The sequence below is a fragment of the Achroia grisella genome, unplaced genomic scaffold (genome assembly GCF_030625045.1).
Source record: "Achroia grisella isolate CSIRO2021 unplaced genomic scaffold, CSIRO_AGI_Agris_v1 utg283, whole genome shotgun sequence".
Taxonomy (NCBI): Eukaryota; Metazoa; Arthropoda; class Insecta; order Lepidoptera; family Pyralidae; genus Achroia; species Achroia grisella.
This window is the reverse complement of record NW_026712771.1, coordinates 80,150-102,256: the sequence shown is the minus strand read 5'-3', so window position 1 is coordinate 102,256 and position 22,107 is coordinate 80,150. Positions and strand designations below refer to the sequence as shown.

The 22,107-nt window shown below is 33.9% G+C and overlaps 1 protein-coding gene across 1 annotated transcript in view; it reads right to left on the bottom strand.

Annotated features, from left to right (window-relative positions):
* Positions 1-22,107, bottom strand: part of LOC131843171 (protein amalgam-like) — a 101,937-nt gene that overhangs the window by 28,605 nt on the left and 51,225 nt on the right. The window contains exon 2 of the mRNA XM_059191784.1: positions 257-354. Within this exon, the coding sequence (XP_059047767.1) occupies positions 257-354 (98 nt within the window). The remainder of the gene's footprint in view (positions 1-256; positions 355-22,107) is intronic.

Genomic DNA, 22,107 nt, shown 5'->3' with positions numbered 1-22,107 from the left:
AACGCGGACACCTCTAGTATATTACAAACGCGAAAGTTTTTGAGTATGGATGAATGTTTGTTACTCTTTCACTCAAAAATTTCTGAATGGATTTTGATGAAACTTTATACAAGAACAACATATAGTATATTTTTTATAAAGATATATTATGTAAATTAGGCGAAATATAATTGTAAATGTCAAATAAGTGTGGTGAAGACGATGTTAGTATGAAATAAATATTTCATTATTAAAGAAAAAGAATATTAACGTATACCTTAAAAGTCTGTAAATTGTCGACCCTGCAGGTGATCGCCGCATCCCTGCCCAGGGCGACGGTTACGTTCGACCCCGGACCAACAAACCGGGGCAAATCTGTAACAACACACGTAATACTGTTATAAAAAGGTCACAATACACATATACAGTCGAAACAGACATACAAACTGATTTTTCCTCGAATAAACTCGAGGGTTAGCATCAAACGAATGTTGGGATTACGAGTAACAAAACGTTACGGTTTGATTTTCTTGGAATCGTCTGATTAAAATATTATTTGGTACAACCTGACTTAAATATATACAGAAAATATTCAAATATTACATATATTTACATAGTGCTAAAACAAGGCAGTACAAATTGACTTTGTAGCTAAATTACAATAGCACAAATGGTACCGACCGTTGTTGCTTCTTTGTCTTGCTCATTGTTATATGTTTATACATATATATGTATATTTATACATGATATAGTGGTATGTAAACGTGTTTATATATGAGGAGAATAACATAGTTTTAATATTATTTAATGACATAGTTATAACTGTACCAATATTGAAAAGGTTCATTCAATATTAGTGTCAATGATAATACAATTAGAGTTGCATTTGCAACTCTATAGTTTTATATATACATATAAATAAAATTGGTGTGTCTGTTTGTAATATTGAAATACCCGTTTTTTACTACATGCATATGAATATAAATACGGTACATACACCAAAATATCATTTTTTTTAATTTGTTTGTTTGTTCCGGCTAAGCTCTGAAATGGCGGGACCGATTTGACGGAACTTTTATTTGCAGATAGCTGATGTAAGAAGTAACTTAGGCTATTTTTATTTTAGGAAAAAATTTTTTTATCATTTCATTTCATATTTATAACTTAGAATAGAATAGAAAATCATTTATTCAAATAAACTTACATTGAAGCACTTTTGAATAGTCAACCACATTGTTTTTCATTCTACCGCTCATTCGGAAACCTGTCTCATCACAAGAAGAACGAGCAAGAAACTTGCGTGTTCTTTTTTTAAATAATTTTGTTGCTACATTTAAGTAGAAGTGTATAAATACACTACCGACTGGTTGAGAACTAAATCAGTAGTAGTGATTAGAGTAGACCAGTTCAAGCAGCACTGGTTCATAAATATAGCATTTCGGATACAAGTCTAAGTACAATCAGCAACGTAATTTCAATTTGTAATTTATAAACAGAATCGCTTGGACTACTTTCTAAATTCAATCCCGCTTAAGCTCTTTCTATATCTGATCCGTTTTAATTAGTTATTCAGTATGAAGCTACATCGAAGTCAGTAGAATTTCAATTTTAAATTAATAATACTAAGCTTAAATTTCCTTGATGGCTCCCAAAATAAAATTATCAACCAATAAGCCTTCTAATTCCAATCCTTAAGCCTCTGTCACGGAAGTCACTTCGTTATTACGACGCGTTTTAGTGACTAACAAAAGAGATTTTGCTTTTTTCGTAGAAAGGAAATATTTGCTTTTCATTCTTTCGCCATTTTTCCTGCGTAGCGCAGTGATCTTTTACATGAAAGATATATCAAGTCTTGAATTATTATATTATCTGTGATAAAGAGGACATTGTCAAATACATAAGGACCAAGAGTAACCTGACATTGAGGGTGACGCAGCTGGAGTTGAGTCACGCGAGTTTCAAGGCATTTGTGATCCGGGTCCCCACCGACATTCTGTCCACCTTCATGAAGGAGGACTACTGGCTGAAGGGTGTGGTGTACAGGCGCTACCGTGGCATATTGCCGTCGTCATACCGTGACCACACGGACAATTTATATTCACAATTAATAAATTTGAAGTAAAGATCAGACGGGTTACGCTGGATGCAATATCCGCTCAAATGACATTGAATTCGTATTTATTACTAGTATTTACATAACCTAATTGTACAACTAAGAACCTAAAATTAAGAAGCTTAAAAAATATATATAATATGATGACTAAAATTTATTATTAAAAGGGGTTTAGGCAACGTACCGAAGATAAAGAGGGAACGCTGCCAGCGTTCCCTCTTTGAATAGCTAGACTAATTCTTTGTCCAAGGTAGCTGCCAGCTCTTCGGTCTTCTGTGATGTCGACTAACCTTTTTATTATTTCTTTGAAAAGTCTTATAGTGCTAATTTATATTTATATTATTTTTTCATATGTATGTTAGTCTATAAGGTATTTATAATGTGGACCATTAGTAGGTAATAAAATAAATAATAATTATTCATAGATATAATTTAGACACTATATCGTTTCTTTCCTTTTTACTTTGAGTTACATCCAATATTTCTAGTGTTTGTTAGTACTATTAATTATAAATTGAACTCAGGACCTCTGAGATTATTTCTACCACTATTCTATAGAGCTATGACTTGAGAGTTTTACAAGTGAAAAATACCATATCTAGATAAAAGTACGTACTACACGAAATGTATGTACCGTGCGAGGAATCGACTTATGAACATCGGAAGTAAAGTGTAAAACCGCTAAACCACCAGTATAGGTATAAATCATCATCATCATCATCATTGCAGCCCGGAAGACGTCCACTGCTGGACATAGGCCTCCCCCAAAGATCTCCACGACGATCGGTCCTGCGCTGCTCGCATCCAATGCCTTCCAGCGATCTTGACCAGATCGTCGGTCCACCTTGCTGGAGGCCTTCCCACGCTGCGTCTTCCGGTCCGTGGTCGCCACTCGAGGACTTTACTGCCCCAACGGCCATCTGTCCTACGAGCTATGTGCCCTGCCCATTGCCACTTCAAAGTCGCAATTCTTCGGGCTATGTCGGTCACTCTGGTTCTTCTGCGGATCTCCTCATTTTTGATTCGATCACGCAGAGTATACACATAGGTATAAATACTAAACATTATTTCAGAACATCTTATTAAAACTTATCTTGAATATACGTAGAAAGCACGTTCCAAAGTCCCATGGTCGACTTACAATAATCTTCAGGATATTAACATAAAAATTGTATCAAGTTGAAATGCAGTTGCAAGCGGTGGTTCAAAATTAAATAGCGCTGCAAGTAATGAATACCGAAGAAACGAAATGCAGCCCACTATTTTATAAAACTTACATTTCCACAGTTTCAACTAGTGTTCGCGAAGTTCAAATGAAGTTATTAAACAATAAAGTTTTCATAATCTCGAACTTATTCAATTTTGTGGCTGAAATAGTTTTTTGTAAATTTCATTCGGCTTTTCTTATTTGAAAATAAGGTAGGAATGGAATTATTCTTTAAACTATAATATAATATAAGCATTTATGAATAGTATTTTATTTATTCTGCCACCCATTGAGAACGCAGAGTCATCACAAGTAGAAATTTAAAACAAACGTACTGCGTGTTGCTCTTTTAGATAAATCTTGTATACCATTTCATTTATAAGAATTTTGTGTGAATAGAAAAATTGTCAATTTTTTTTTCGGACTACTCTAATGCTGTTGCCGGCAGCTGGCCTTTACAGCTTTACCGGAAGATAGGGGGCGAGTGCAGATGGCACTTCAAACCCGCGGAAGGACTTATGGAGCGGCTGAAGACCAACTCCCGCCTGACGGATACGACTTTAGTCTGAGGGCACCACTAGGGGTTTGGATCAGGCCGTCGTAATTTCGATGCCCGTTTGAATTGGACGGGGGTCGATCGGAGGGGGAGTTGACTAAATAACTAAATAGTTATTTAAAAAATAAAATAAACCTGTCATAATTATCAAAGTGCTGGTCCACTTTAATAAGCGTCCATAGCTACGGTTACCGTTTACCATCATAGTATAACAAAATACATTATGTTGCCATATGCAAAAGTTTCTCAACCATATAATATTCCACTCAGCCGGTTATCCGGAGGGAGCTCTGACAATATTTCCAGAAATAAATAGTTCACACCATCTCGTATGGATCGGTGAATGTCTACGATCGGTCCCCAGAGCCGCGGCCATCGTGCTCAAGAATCACAATGGCTCCTGTCGATGTGTTAGAAAAAATACACAGGGGATTAACCTCTCGGAATTGCGTTAGTTCCAAACACGTGCTGCTCTGACGACTGTCTGGAGTATAGATGCGAAGTCGGTTATTAACGATTTTGATCAAGCGGTTAAAAATGCATTTTTCGTTATTAACGGTTACTTAACAGCATTGTACTTTCAGTAGATAGAGACCAAAAAGAATTCATCACTTTACTGTATTTAAGAAGTCTCAACTTGAAACCCCAAAAATAAACGTTTCTCAATTTGTGGTATTACCCCTGATTGGACTACTTTAATGAACACGTTTCATACGTATTACGTAATACATAAGAACTATAAAATCTTAGAGGATGTAGGTGTTTCATCATTTAGATAGACTATACATTGAATAATTGCTACACAATAAGGAGTATAGAAAAAGTCTGTGATACCAAATAATAATTAGATATTCAGAGTTATACACAGTGCGAGATATCAATCAGTAAAATTGTTTTATGATCTACCAGTTAATTAAGAAATTTACAATTTTGCCTTATGTAAATTGAGATTGAATACATTTTTATTGTACACTAGCTTTCTGCCCGCAACTTCGCCCGCGTGGACATAGAATATTCTATATAGGTGATCGTGCGTTTAAAGATCCGTGCTCAGTAGTGGGACGTTATATATCCTAAATCTTCCTCTTGAGTCACTCTATATATTCTGTCTTTTAAATAAACGCATCAAAACCGCGTAGTTTTTTAAGATCAAAACATACATAGGTCTATTGCATAAGGAGATATTTTAACAGGAAATTGAAGCCGTTTAAATGGTATTGGCAGATTAATTGGGATCATCAGTATTCTTGGTATATGAGCTAGTTGCCCAGCTACCGTGGCCCGTGCTAGTGGTAATGGTCGCTGCAATTAAATTGTCCTTTAATGATTATGAACATCAACGTTGTGTATTAAAAATATTTTCTTTGACCTTACTGTTTTGTTTTATAGTTCGTATGTTATTTCTAACAATATATTTTGGATGAATAAATGTATAAACTAACTTCATCAGCCATAATTAGACCGGTCCTAAATAAGAATAAGTATTTTTATCAAAACATTCTATGAACAATTTCAACTTTTTTGTTTAGACGTCTAAATATATCTGGTCAGTGAAATAGAAGAACGAAGTGAAGATGAAGGAACTTTTCAGCGTTCAATAAATTATTAGTAAATACGTTGCTTGCGAAGCCGGTTATTAATGATTTTAACCAAGCCGTTAAAAATGCATTTTCATTATTAACGGTTACTTAACCGCATTTTATGGCACTATCAATAGATAGAGTCCAAAAAGGCAAATTAACTATATAAAATAAAACTTGACAAATGATCGACTAGAAACTCCAAAAATGAGCTCTTTTTAACTTTTGGTGATATTAAACTTAGAGTTAGAAACCAGCGCAATCCATTAGAGCAGGCGAATGCACCATTATGCATATTATTATCCATAAAAAAACTATTCCTAACCTGATCAGACCCAAATAAGAATAAGGATTTTTAGTAAACATTATATAAAATATTTTACCTTTTCTTTATTTAGGCGTCTAAATATATCATCTTAGTGAAATGGAAGATAATCTAAGAAAGGATTTTGTTTAATTCTACCCCCTAGGTGATAAAATAGGGGATGAAAGTTTGTATGGAATTTTGTCAATTTTAAACCGACCGAGCTGAGACTTTGCATGCATAAAGCTACTATTACGTAGCCATCCCCTAAGAAAGGATTTTGATAAATTTCACCCCTAAAGGGATAAATTAATGCGAGCGAAGCCGCGGGCAAGTAATTCTATTAACTATTTCCACTTTCCTTTGTTTAGACGTCTAAATATATCTATCTCCTCAGTGAAATGAAAGATAATCTTAGAAACTATTCAGCGTTCAATAAATTATTTTTTAATATAGTCGATGTACCTCTATTGACTATTTCCGAACCTTTGTGAGGACACGTTTAGAAATAAATGAATACGTTGCTTGCGAAGCCGGTTATTAATGATTTTAACCAAGGGTTAAAAATGCATTTTTCGTTATTAACGGTTATTTAACCGCATTTTATGGCACTATCAATAGATAGAGCCCAAAAAGGGTTAACCACAAACAAAAGACAAATTAACTATATAAAATAAAACTCGACTAGAAACTAAACGTATAAATATATCTTCTTAGTGAAATGGAAGATAATCATAGAGAATTAAGATAACTTTTTAGCGTCTAATAAATTTTTTAATATGGTCGACGTACCTGCATTGATTATTTCCGAATATTTGCGAGGACACGTTTAGAAATAAATGAATACGTTGCTTTCAATACATTTGGTTGTTCTTAAATTATAATATATATAGCGAGGTCCTCATCAAGTCGTTTTGCTTTTATGGCTTGCTAATTCTTCCTTTTTGGTAGTCCTTTATTCGCTAAGTTAATTAAATTACTTTGTCGCCCTCCGTCCCAACGTCCACATACTTCGTTAAATACCTTGTAATTTTTAAGTATCTTAACGAAATGTTATTTTAATTTTAGACTAATATTATAGAATAATATTTGCTTTATTCTTTTACTAGCTGTGCCGATGGAAATTTATATGTTATATATGTTAATTTGATGTCTAAGCAATATTACTGTGAAGTTTTGTTAAAATCCATTCAGTAGTTTTTGTGTGAAATATTTTCGAACATCCATACTCACAAACTTTTACGTTTATAATGTTAGTTTAGTAAAAATGTATATATTGCCACTTGGATTGATTTTATTATCTAAATAAATTAAATAACAAATACCACTTATAAAGACGACTACAAGTCAAACTTAATATACAATATTTAATTGCATATACTTTTTAAAAAATAAAAATAATTGAATTTTCTGTCTATACTCAGCAGGTCTGAGAATAGGACATAAAATAATTTTAATACTCATGGGTGATAAAAAAAATTGGGTTGGAATAGGACATAAACTATTTTTCATACTCATAAGTGATAAAAAAAATTGAGCTGGACCACCCAATTTTTTTTATCACTCATGAGTATGAAAAATAGTTTATGTCCTATTCTCAGACCTGCTGAGTATACACAGAAAATTTCTTACTAGTCGGTCAAGCAGTTTCGTAGAAATTTTGTTACCAACACTGTGACACGAGAATTTTATATACATATTAGGAGTATATAAAATTCTTATATATTGTAATATATAAGAATTTTATATACTATACGGTGGCCTACTTACTGTGAGTAAATTCTGTAAGTTGCTACTTCAAAGCGTTTCAGTATATTATCTATACATATAAATAAAATTGGAGTGTCTGTTTGTAATATTGAAATAAACGTTTTTTACTGCATGAATATGAATATAAATAGGGAACATACACCAAAAAATCACTTTTAAAAATTTTTGCCTTTCTGTCTGTCGGTCTGTTTGTTCCGGCTAATCTCTGAAACGGCTGAACCGATTTTAACGGGACTTTTTTTGGCAGGAAGCTGATATAATAGGGAGTAACTTAGGCTACTTTTATTTTAGAAACATTAATTTATTGTAGAAAAATGAAGTATAATTCCACGCGGACGAAGTCGCGGGTACAGCTAGTATACAATATATTCAGACTCATATAACGTAATAATATACATGTTTCATTTACAACGGTCTCCATTTTGGAACTTTATGTTTGAAGTCTGTCATAAAACATCGCTTCTATAAGACACGACCTCAAATTTTAATACTAGTACAACTCATGACTTCGTACGTGTGGTATTAGGAATAACGTGTTTGCTTCTAAAATGGAATGGAATATTGTAAAAAATCTAATATTTAAACTACAATATGTCATTACTAAATTTAGAATAAGTTTCTTTAGTGTTTATTACATTATCCATGTCAATGGGAAAGTTATATAGCCTATTCAATACAAACAACCAAACTTTTATTAGTATAGATATATATACATACCAGATGTCCCGTCAAACGTTGTTTTGCCTTTTGCCTTAAAATAAAAAAAAATTAGGGGTGGACTACCCCTAACATTTAGGGTGATGAAACATAGATGTTGGCCGATTCTCAGACCTACTCAATACGCTCACAAAATTTCATAAGAATCGGTCAAGCTGTTTCGGAGGAGTATGGGAACGAAAACTGTGACACGAGAATTTTATATATCAGATACATAGGTATATAATAATAATAATAATAATAATCTCAGGACAATTCACACAGCGCCATCTAGACCCAAGTTAACCTAGCTAAAGCTTGGGTCATGGGTACTAGACAACTGATACAAATATACAAATACATGGATTTGTTTTCGTAAATACATACATATTATACATAGAAAATACCCAGACCGATACAAACAATCATACTCATGTATACAAATGTTTGTGCCGTGCGAGGAATCGAACCCGCGACCATCGCACGTAACGCGGTATGCTAGACCGCTAGACCACCGAGGTCGTCTATTATTCTCGTCGAATATTATTACTGTAATGCTACTTCACTCTATAATAGATTGGTTAACTTATTGATTTATAAGAGTTAAGAAACTTCCACTTAAATAGGGTCGGGGTAATCTAAGAAATCCCCAATGAGCTCAACATAAAAGTTTTTATTGAAAATTTTCAAGTACAACTTAAGCGAATATTGGCATAGATTTTGATGTGCAATAAGAGCAAAGTTACTTGTAACTCAATCTTTTTCCCCGATGTTATATGTATTTTATGCAGAACTTTAAAACAATTATTTGTAATATTATTTTAGTGGTCAATAAATACAAGCAATGATTGGTACAGCGTACTTAGTCTCAGTCTGGATTTAAAGAAAGAAAGAAAGGAAGAAAGAAAGAAAGAAAGAAAGAAAGAAAGAAAGAAAGAAAGAAAGAAAGAAAGAAAGAAAGAAAGAAAGAAAGAAAGAAAGAAAAAAGAAAGAAAGAAAGAAAGAAAGAAAGAAAGAAAGAAAGAAAGAAAGAAAGAAAGAAAGAAAGAAAGAAAGAAAGAAAGAAAGAAAGAAAGAAAGAAAGAAAGAAAGAAAGAAAGAAAGAAAGAAAGAAAGAAAGAAAGAAAGAAAGAAAGAAAGAAAGAAAGAAAGAAAGAAAGAAAGAAAGAAAGAAAGAAAGAAAGAAAGAAAGAAAGAAAGAAAGAAAGAAAGAAAGAAAGAAAGAAAGAAAGAAAGAAAGAAAGAAAGAAAGAAAGAAAGAAAGAAAGAAAGAAAGAAAGAAAGAAAGAAAGAAATAAAGAAAAATGTTTATTTCTTTAAAAACAATTCAGTTTCAATAACATAGTGTTGGGATGACCTAGTAAGCATGGAAATGCCTGTGTCACGTACATCCCGCAGGTATATATAATATAATTGACGACCTCGGTGGTATAGCGGTCTAGCACACCGCTTTACGTCCGATGGTCGCGGGTTCGATTCCTCGCACGGCACAAACATTTGTATTCATAAGTATGATAGTTTGTATCGGTCTGGATGTTTTCTATGTATAATATGTATGTATTTACGAAACAAAAATATATATGTATTTGTATCAGTTATCTAGTACCCGTAAGTAGTAATATGTTTTTCGCTTCCATTCATCCCTGTTCGCAGTCATCGCGTTATTTACTTCCTTTCTTACCATATCATCTTTCACACAGTCCATCCATCTCTTTTTCGGCCTTCCTCTACCCTTATAACCACCTTTCTTAAAATATTATCCTCGTTCCTACACATTACATGTCCATACCATGATAGACGATTACTCTCCAACCTCTCTGACACCGGCTCCACTTTCATACTTCCTCTAATGTATTCATTCTTTATCTTATCCATTCTTGTCACACCACACATCCACCTCAACATTCTCATTAGTAGTTAGTACAGATAAATAAATGCCTTTGACTATGATCTATAAAGATTTCTAATTTTCCTGTAACTAGTTTAACCTTTCTGGAACAGGTAAGCGTACCGTAATACAATTTGAGTGTTAGTTAGATTACTTTAATACAGATGCCGATTCGTTAGAGAGTTACTTCACTAGCTGTATACGCGACTTCGTTCGCGTGGAATTTAACTATATTTTTCTAAAATAAATGTTGTCTGAGTTACTCGTTATTATATTAGCTACCTGCCAAAAAAAGTCCCATCGAAATCGGTTGTTGGTTGTTTGTATCGGTCTAAGTGTTTTCTATGTAACTACACGTGACTTAGTCCGCGTGGAATTTACTTTACGTTTCTAAAATAATAGATTTTTCTAAGGTAGTCTAAATTACTCCTTATTACATCAGCTACCCGCCAAAAAAAGTCCCGTCAAAATTGGTCCAGCCATTTCAGTGATTAGCCGGTTCAAACAGACAGATAAAAATTGTAAAAAAATGTTATTTTAGTGTATATACCGTATTTATATTCATATGCATGTTTACTATATGCATATGAAATAAACAGACACTCCAATTTTATTTATATGTATAGATTGAGACACGAGAGCGAAATGAGAGCAGATCTCTATAGAGACTATAATTTTGTAACGTAATTATCATGTACCTATTTTCGTTGATTCGCATTTACGTAAATTAAAAAAAGTAAGGTATATTCTCTTACTAGCTACTCGCCCCGGCTTCGCACGGGTGTACATGTATTATACATACAAACCTTCCTCTTGAATCACTCTATCTATTAAAGAAAACCGCTTCAAAATCCGTTGCGTAGTTTTAAAGATTTAAGCATACATTGTGACAGATACCGACAGCGACTTTGTTTTATACTATACTACCTTTTGCCCGTGGTTTCGGTCGCGTTAATTATCCCCTTAGGGGTGGAATTTATCAAAATCCTTTCTTAGAGGATGTCTACGTCGTAGTAGATTTCTGCATGCAAAGTCTCAGCCCGATCGGTTTAAAATTGACAAAGTTTCATACAAACTTTCATACCCCTATTTTATCCCCTTGGAGGTAGAATTAACCATAATCCTTTCTTAGCGAATTAGCGGATGCCTACGTCATAACATCTGTCTGCATGCCAAATTTCAGCCCGATCCGTCCTGTAGTTTGGACTCTGCGTTGATAGATCACTATGTCAGTCACCTTTGAGTTATATACATATATATATAGATAGTGATGATGAAATAATTTTGTATTATATAAAAATAGGCGTTGAAATAAATAATAAGATGTTAACATTATCTCAATAAAGCGTGAGGTAGCAATAAACATGACTTCCGCAAGTTTAATATTGGCAGTTTCATATTTCCGAGTTTACTGCCTGCCGTTTAGACAGTTCTTTGTCTTGTAATACAGTTTATGAGAGAATAAACTAGAGATAAAATTTAAGATATCCAAACATTTTATCTCCCTCCAGGGTACGGAACGCATTAAAGCTAAGTGAAAATCTTGGGTATAAATGTTGTACACACTTGAAATTCTTACTAATATCTACATTTATACAGAATTGAATAGAATTTATTCCAGCTTATATAATACTAGCTTTACCCGCGGCTTTGCTCGCGTTAATTTATCCCCTTAGGGGTGGAATTTATTAAAATCCTTTCTTAGGGGATGCCTACGTCATAGTGGATTTATGCATGCAAAGTCTCAGCCCGATCGGTTTAAAATTGACAAATTTTCATCCCCTATTTTATACCCTTGGGGGTAGAAGTAATCAAGATCCTTTCTTAGCGGATGCCTACGTCATAACATCTATTTGCATGCCAAATTTCATCCCGATCCGTCCAGTGGTTTGGGCTGTGCTTTGATAGATCACTATGTCAGTCACCTTTGAGTTAAATATATTTAGATTACATAATATGTTGGTATTTCTATTTAATAAACAGAATATAGTCTGCTTCATTACATAGTATAAAACAAAGTCACTGTCGCTGTCTGTCCGTCCTGATATCTGTTTAATTCTTTAAAACTACGCAACGAATTTTGTAGCGGTTTTTTTTAATAGATAGAGATTGATTCAAGAGGAAGTTATATATATATAATACATGTACATCCGTACGAAGCCGGGGCAAGTACTTAATTACTAATAATTAAAATGTAATATATATCTCGCGTTCTATAGTTGAAAGATTTAGCAACATAATTTTGCATTTTTTTTTTGGTTAAATAAAACGAATCTTTTCATTTATTTCTAAGACAAAGACAGTAGGTAGAAAAATCATAACCTATCAAGGAGTTCGCTACAATACCACTAAAGTAATTTCTTAAAATGCAATATCTTGAAGGTATTCCACAGACCTAAAATATTTTAGGTCTGTGGAATACATATAAATATATATGGTTGATATAAATCTTTCTTTCCAGCCAACTTGCAATATGTTACTACCCTAAATCCTACTCCTATTTTTATCCACCAAATCTGGGGGTAGCATCAACAAAATCAGTCGTTCGTTGTACGTCGCGTCGAGCACACGCAAATCAGCACATTCTCCGTGAATCAACGTTTATTGGGAAGTTTCAGAAATGATACGTCGATACAGTAGTACATTTAGTTTATTCCTTTCTTCAAATTACACTCCACATAAATTGCGTCGCTGTACATTCACGACTGGTCGTCTCGGTCGCCTCGAACAAAGAGCCCGCTCCTTCCTTGTTCCCGGCCTCTTTATCTCTATTCCTATTGGTGGCGGCATAATCGTGACGCCACCAACATCACGTGACTTACTATGGCTTTTAATGAATGAAATGTAAGTAACAAATTAGTCAACCGAGTGTTCTTTAGGTATTGAAGCTAACACGTTAACGAAACCATCAGCCGCGATCTCCGCGGAATCATCTGATTAGTACATCATCCAGTCAAATTCATCGTAGTATTGTCGCTACACGTATAATAAGACCATCACGCGGGGACGACACGAACCAGGTTGGTCCTTAACTTCCCTTTTTTACCCAACATTCCCAATACAATTAACACAGAAAAATAAAAAATAAAATACTCTATATATATGAACTAAACAAAAGGCTGCCTTATCGCTTAAAGCAATCTCTTACAAAACACAAACAAGAATAATCTAATATCTGCATGCAATATCATCTGAGTATGTGAACCATTTTAGAAATATTTAATAGAATGAATATATACAAAATTGTTAAAAAAGCAATTCTGAATAACATTCATTTATTTATATATTTAACCGGGTCTTAACACGAATAATTTTATGGTAAATAAACTGGTCGAGAAAGGTTAATACCTTTATTTATCATAAAATTATTGGTATTAATGACTTAATACCAATAATTTTATGGTAAATTTTAGTATTCGTTATTTATATTTTTAACTAGTCATAGTTACTTTAAGATTACATAGTTACTTTTTAGAAAAAAACTCGTGTATTGCTCTTTTTAATAAATGTTAGTTATTTTTAATTTTAACAATGACATTATTTATATGTTTAACTATGACTAGTTAAAAATATAAATCATGAATACTAAACACGAAAGAATTAAAAAGAGCAACACACAAGTTTCTTTTTTATTCTTCTTGGCATGAGTATGTATTCCAAAAAAGTGTAAAATAAAACATATGAGCTATTGAAAACAGCTTAAATTAAGTTTGTTTATTTGAAATTGAATAAATAGATTTTAAATTGAAATTATTTAAATAAAGATATTTTGCGTAATGTTTTTAAATATAATAATGCAAATTGTATTATATATATAAATATATATTATTCTTTATATTTTTGTTGTATATTTTATATTTATCAAATGAACGTATTATCTTCTAATTCTCATGTACAGTGCGAATACTGTAACTACCATATAGTAATTTTTGTAGCTGTGACGTGATCTAGTGGAATGAGTAGTCATGCTCACTAAAATGTCCAGACATGTGGCGGCGTGGTGGGCCGGGTCATTGGGCTCCCTAAAATATAGTCGAGCGCAGTGATGGCTGGCTCATCCGTCATACTCGTGAACGAGTGCTGCTTGTAGGGATATCATTATCTCTTATCACTACGACTGATTTAATATTATTGTGTTTTTATATTTGAGCCTAAATAAATTAGTGCTGGTTGGTAGTATGTATTCACACGTTTCGACTTGTAAAATGTGAACTTACAAGGATTGTTTAAAAGAGCAACACACAAGTTTCTTGCTTATTCTTATTGTGATGAGACAGCATTCCGAATAAGCGGTAGATTTAAAAAAAAATGTTGACTATTCAAAAGTGCTTAAATTAAGTTTATTTGAATAAATGATTTTCTATTCTATTCTATTCTAATTACTTCTTAAATCGTAGCGTATCATTCTAATGTATATTACTGTAAAGTTAAAAAATACATGTTCAATAGTTATCGCGTGACAAAGCAACAGATATCCAGCCTGACAAAGTTTCACATTAATAAACAAACAAAAAATCTCAGTACCCCGTATCTATTTTTGTTCTCTAATTAAAATGGATGTGCAACAGAGATTAACATTTGTAAACTACCCAAATTCCGCGAACCACTTTTGTATCCAATATATAAGAAATATTGCCCGTGGTTTAGTTTCAGCACAATCTAAATCCCTATTGGAACCGTATTTCGGTGGGTTACAAGGGATTAAGACTTACATATCTACCATTTAATTAATATTTACGTCCCTTTAATTCTGTTGACATTTTCGTCCTGCCTTTTGAGAATTATATATTGTGGGTTGGTAATTACATTGCCCTCTGTTAGCTAACGTTATTATATGTTTGACAAATAGTAATAATACACTTGAACTTCGAAACGTGGGTCGTACTATCGTTAAGTGCAATGATGGCTGGCTCCGTCATACTAGTGAACGGGCCTGTTCGGGTTAGGAACTCTGATTAGACTATTTGCAAACAAAATGGTAACGGTTACACAATTCTTGCAATTTTGAATTTAAAAATGAATCTGCCAACGATATTTTAAAAGAATACGAGCTGAGTTTTCATGTCAGTTCTTCTCAATTGGATCTATATACTGAAATTAAACAGAAATTGAAGCCGTTTAAATATATTGGCAGATCAGTTGGGATCATCGGTATTCTTTATATATGAGCTAGTTGCCTAGCTGCCGGGCCGGTGATAACGGTTGCTACAATTAAATTGTCCTTCAATTCCTTAGTAAGTAGCATCGTAGTCCCATTGCATTCGGTAGATTTAAATTTTTCAAAAGCACGATTTGGATTCCGATTTTTAATTTTTTTAAATTTTGTGGTGGCAGTCAAGAAGTGATTTTAAAAATTCCGGTTGTTCAAAATCTACCCTGTACCATCGTAAGCACAGATTATTATATTAGAGTCCGTTAGTTTGTGTTCCCGCGGTTTCTGTTCCCCTCCCTTACCTAGTACCGAACGGACTGTACGGCGGCCATGACGCGTGCGCATTGTGTTGTAAATTAAAATAAATTAGAACTGTGAAACCTATTGTGAAACTGGAAAGCTAGCGAAGATATCATCGAGACCCTGAAGCCCAAGAAATCCGCAGAGTCATACAGGTACGTGACTGACGCTTCCACACCTATTTTTCCATATATATATACATAGTACTTTCCCTAATATTTTGGGAGCAGAGAGTATATTCCCTAACACCGGTGAATATGTGAAATACGTCTTCGATGTTAGCCACGGCGTCGGTTGATTTGTATATTTTGTTTATTTCGTTGACAGTATCATTCCTATATGACACTATTACCCTAGAAAATAACCAATGGAAGCCTCTTACGAGCACATTCTGATGTCAAGGTATACGGCATCTATCAATTATGGACGATTCGACCTAAGGACTCATTCAGAAAGATACCACAATTTTTCTTTCAATTTGGAGTGGGAATTTTTTTCCCCAAGTTTGAGCAGTTTTTGTGGGAAATCGCTATCTGTAATTCCATGAAGATGAGCTCTCATATTCGTCTGTAATTTTAAACTTTCAATTAAAGACCATAAGGGAGACGATTTCAAGCATGCTGTTATGATATCTGCTCGCGTACCTACGTTACTCACAGGGAGAGTCTGTCTGAAATCTCCAGCAAATACAAAAGTAATCTCGCTCATGAGAGCAGCGGTATTTCTAAGATCTTTTCAAGTTCTATCCATGGCTTCTATATGTGCTCTACGGCTCATGGTGCATTCATCCCACAAAGGCATCTTGTAGTAATTTACCAAGATGCCCAGTTTTGTGGATATAACATGTAGATTGTTGTTCAAGATTTACGGATAGCGGAAGTTTAAAAGTAGAATGAGCAGATTTTCCATCCTTTAAGAGAGGTGCAGCAATTTCTAACAAAGTACCTGCTATCGCTGTCTTCCCTGATTATCTTATTTTAGTAAGCATCCCCCTCCACCCCCCACCCTCTCCGTACCCCAGTGACGATCCTACATCGCATTTTATTTAATTCATTTAACTGGGGTTAATTTCTAATACTTACAATTTTAAATATGTGATATCTTTTGAATGGCATGTCCAAATTGAATAATTCCAAAAGTTATGTAAAGATATTGAACCAGTCGTAAGTATGAAGTAATTTATTTAGATAAGGATTCATTGCAAGATACAAATAAAGGGCTTATTCGAGCGGCGACATTTTAATTAAATTTATAAATTACCAAAAAACATAAATTGTGACGTAACTATATTACCTAATTGGATACATGCTGTTGCGACATTTTTTGCAGATAATGATGTGTTCTACAAAGTCGTAGTACATCATTTTGTTCCATCATCATGACATGAGAATTTTATATATAAGATACATAGGTATATAATAATAATAATCTTAGGACAATTCACACAGCGCCATCTAGACCCAAGTTAAGCTAGCTAAAGCTTGTGTTATGGGTACTAGACAACTGATACAAATACACAGATATTTTTTTTTCGCAAATACATACATATTATACATATATAGAATACACCCAGACCGATACAAACAATCATACTTATGAATACAAATGTTTTTGCCGAGCGAGGAATCGAACCCGCGACCATCGGACGTAAAGCAGTATGCTAGACCGCTAGACCACCGAGGTCGTCGAAATATTAATATATTGTATCTTTATTTATATTCTATTGGTATTTGAATTTTGGACATTATATTTTTATGTTTAGTTTCAATTATTTATGACATTTTTATTAAATTATTACTTGCACAATTTGACCCACTCAACACTCTTTTAGAGATAACTCCTCCTTTGTTAGCATTATTTCTAATTAATATATTATGTTGTAGTAATAAGAAAAAAGAGTTGGTAAAACGGAGAAAATATATTAATAATAGACAACTAACATATTAGGAACAGAAAGAATGAATTGAAGTATCAAAAAACAAGAATGTAATATAAAAGAACTATAAATTCAAATACAAATTTAGAATATAAAATACATATCTGATTAGCCAGTTACAATATATTATAAATACAAAAGTGTATATAGATATGTGCAATAAATAATATTTAATAAATGACTTATTGCCTAGTATATAAGAACTAAACTGTATCCGCACCAAAAGTGTATTTCGATCCCCCATCCACCATACATCAAATTTAATCCTCAAGGCGACATAATGCCTCACAATATTTAATGTGACCCTTGAGAACTCGCGTAACTAGTTATGACGGGTCAAGGAAGCAATCCCACGGGATTGAAAGGACTTTCTTGCTGACAGTATTTAACAGCTACGATGGGGTCGCTATTATTTACATATATTGAGTTCTTTGTAGCAGCGGCACCAAGAAAGAACAGGAAGACGGAGGTGAAGAGAGTAAGACCAGGTTGTGGCTTTGTACTAGTTGAGCCCGCGGTTTCACTCGCGAGAAATTTATAGCCTATATATGTTATTCTGATGTACAAGGTATATTATTGTATATATTCATCAAAGTCCATTCAGTAGTTTTTGGGTGAAAGACAACCATACTCACAAACTTTAGCGTTTATAATATTACTAGCTGTACGATTTCACCCGCTTCGAATTTCAATATAAAATATAGTCTATGTGTTATTCTGATGCATAAGCTATATTATTGTAAAGTTTCATCAAAATCCGTTGAGTAGTTTTCGCGTGAAAGATCAATAAACATCCGTTCATACTCAGGAACTTGCGTTTATGATATTATTAATATTAAGTAAGATAAGATAAGATTATTGCATCGTATAGCTTTGTTATTTATTTTTATGAAACAACGCCATCTATCCCCTGTTTTTGGTACTAAAATTTTAGATTATATTTGCAAGTTAAATAGAAATGTCTGTACTAATAATACCGGAATATCTAAACCTTATTTACATGAAGCTACGAGTTTATCGTAGCGGTACAGAGGTCGTCAACAATTACACAGGGGTTGTAAGGGGTGTGTTAGGCTGAAAGCTAATGATACTATTCATGAAAATAATCAATTTGACTAAGAAATGGCAAATCCATACTAACGTAATAGAATAGAAAATCATTTATTCAAATAAACTTACATTGAAGCACTTTTCAATATGTTTGTATGTATATATTCAAAAGTGAGTGATAGATAGACAAACATCATATAATTATGTTTGTCTATATATATAGATAGATAAATCTTGTTAACACTTTTCGATAAAACGGCTAGTTGATGTTAATAAGATTTTTTTTTCAGACTATAATTAATTTCAAGAAATAACAACCAAAATCTATAATTTCCACACCTTTAACTAATTTGTTCAAGATATCAGTACGCCCCGTCTGTGTGTGTATTATTATTATTTGTGTGTTTCGCTTTCTCAGCATTTTTGCTGGGGTTTTACGCTTTGTGGCGTATACCACACTTACGGGACAAAACCAATAGCCCAAGATCCCACGACGGCCAGAAATACGTCATATTAATAAACGTGAAAGTTCTTGTATGTGTGTCCCCGACACAGGTAAGAACGATCCCCAAACATGAAACCTGGATCGTGGTTCCTTTGGCAGTTAACAGATAACAAAGGTTTAAAAAATTATTTTAAGAAACTCCATATTTTCATATTTTTGCCAGACACTTAGTTGTGGTTCCAACCCCCCGCCGGAACCCCCTAAACTATACTATTTAAATGAGCTGCGAAAGTTATAATAATGCTACGAACTATATATGAAAATATGGAGTTTCTTAAAATAACGAATTTGATATGAAATTTTTTACACCTTTGTTACCTGTTACCTGCTAAAGGAACCACGATCCAGGTTTCATGTTTGGGGATCGTTCTTGCCTGTATTGGGGACACACATACAAGAACTTTCACGTTTACTAACACGTATGTCTGGCCGTCTTGGGCTCTTGCTCTACAAGTAAGTGCAGTGTGTGAGTGTGTGTGTACATGCGTGTGTGTATGTGTGTGTGTGTGTGTGTGTGTGTGTGTGCGTGTGAGCGCGTGTGTGTGTATATATTGTGAACCTTTTAGTTTAGGTGATAGGTGTTTTGTCATTTACGTCTATTTCCAGAAATTTTCGTACAATTCTACAGGTATTCAAAATGGCGGCCTTTTGAAGGGTGGTGGGTTACTATTATTATTATATAGGCCATGTAGATTGATATATAAAAAAAAACAAATAAATTCAAGAAAAAACAAGCAAAAACTATAATTTCTACACCCATAACTAATTTGTTCAAGACTATTATTATTTTAGAAAAACTCTCATCTCCCCTCTTAAGGAGATGAGATGGCAACTTACCCCTGGCAGAAGAACAGTCGGCCGGGGTTCAGGGCCCCTGGGAGAGAAACTGGCGTAAAATGCGGACAGAATCTAAGAGCACCGCTTTCTGCATCTTTCCCGAGTGAGCCGCCTTGGAATCCCAACCGTCTGAGATGTTGTTCCAGACTGGTTGGGATAAGACCGTTCACCGACATAACATCACCCCCCACACGGTCACCTCGTGAGCCAGGTCGAGATATTTTCTCTTTTTCTCGGTTTCAGCTTTAACAAAGTTCTCGTCATTTTGATATAAAAAAACAACCAAAATCTATAATTTCTACAGCCTTTCTTGAACTAATTTGTTCAAGACATCAGTACGGTCCGTCTACAGCCTATCATTGGGTTCACGTTCCACTCTATATAGAATACGTCTATTTCGTAAGCTTAACGTTCCCTTGACCCAAATAGTGATAAGCTAGTAACGACACTGGATCCAGGTGTGAATGAGCCGTTTTCCTATTTCCGAACGGAGATATAAGGGACTTACTAAATACTGGACAGCAGCTGAAACGGTTGACTGAAATAAATCTACCGGGTATCGGGGAGAGAAGCCTGTAAGATTATGAGATGAAACTTATTAACAGACTAGCTGTACGCGCGACTTCGTCCGCGTGGAATTTTTTTTTTTTTTTTTTATTCTTTATTGTACAAAAACACGTGTACAAAAGGCGAGCTTAATGCCATATGGCATTCTCTACCAGCTAACCTTTAGGTACAAATAGAAAGCGTTGTAGGGCAGTAGTGGTGAAAAACTGTGACAATAAAAACTATATAGTAGATATATAAATATAATATACAACTAAAATAGACATAAAATAAAATAATATATACACGATAGATATAAATGTGATATATAATGTACATATATATATATATATATACATATATGAATATAATACTCTTAATAATTTGAATATTAAAGGAATTTGCAATATTACTTTATTTTTCTGAAATAACGAAAGATATAAATTAAAAGTAGCCTAAGTTACTAGCAAGTTTACATATAAATATTGACGCAGGTTTCACTTGCGTCATTATTCAACAAAAAATATAGCCAATATGTTATTCTGATGCATAAGTAATAAAATAAATGTAATTTTTTTTAATAATTGACTTTCTATTCTGGCTTACAAGTTCACTCCTAGATCTAATAACTTTCTGTAATAAGTTCTTTCACAATCTATACATAGAAATAAAATTGGAGTGTCTGTTTGTAATATTGAAATAACCGTTTTTTTACTACTTATATTGCAATGTAAATACGGTATGTACACCAAAATAACATTTCTTACAATTTTTGTCTGTCTGTCTGTCTGTTTGTTCCGGCAAATCTCTGAAATGGCTGGACCGATTTTGACGGGACGTTTTTTGGCAGGTATCTGATGTAATAATGAGTAACTTAGACTACTTTTATTTTATAAAAATTAAGTTGAATTCCACGCGGACGAAGTCGCGGGAATAGCGAGTAGTACAAATATAATCTTCTGATAGGTCTGTATGTAGTTAATCATAAATCTTATCCTGATCGGAGTACGCTGATTGTAGGATCCGTTAATACAGGGTGCTATTGTAAATGCTTCGAGGCAGTGACGGAGACATCCTGTATAAACACGGCTGTCCCTCGCTTGTCCCTTGTTTACTTGAATAGATATTGTACCCCGATAATATCTAATCAATATCATTGTTTTAGACTGCATCCAATATTGTGTTAAAGCAATTGAAAGGCAGATTTCAATGGCTCTACTTTGATTTTATGTGTAACTTATTTTATAATATAACTAGGTACCCACCCTATCTTCGCACGAGTGTACATGCATAATACACATAAACCTTCCTCTAGAATCAGTCTACCTATTACAAAAAACCGCATCAAAATCCGTTGCGTAGTTTTAAAGATATAAGCATACTTAGGGACGGACAGACAACAACAATGACCTTGTAGTAAATGAAACCCGCGGAAGAACGTATGGAGTGCCTGAAGTCCAACTCCTGCATGAAAGATAAGACTTTAGTCTGAGGACACCGCTATGGGTTCGATTCGGCTCAGGCCATTTATCTGTCTGACAGCGACAACGATTTCATTTTATACTATGTATTGAAGTGCGTAGCGATTGCTATGTTGAAGATCGCATGCCTAATCCTTGTTAATGTGTATTTGTTTAGGACACTTTATTTAAAAGAGCAAAACGCACGTTTATCATACTTCTTATGAT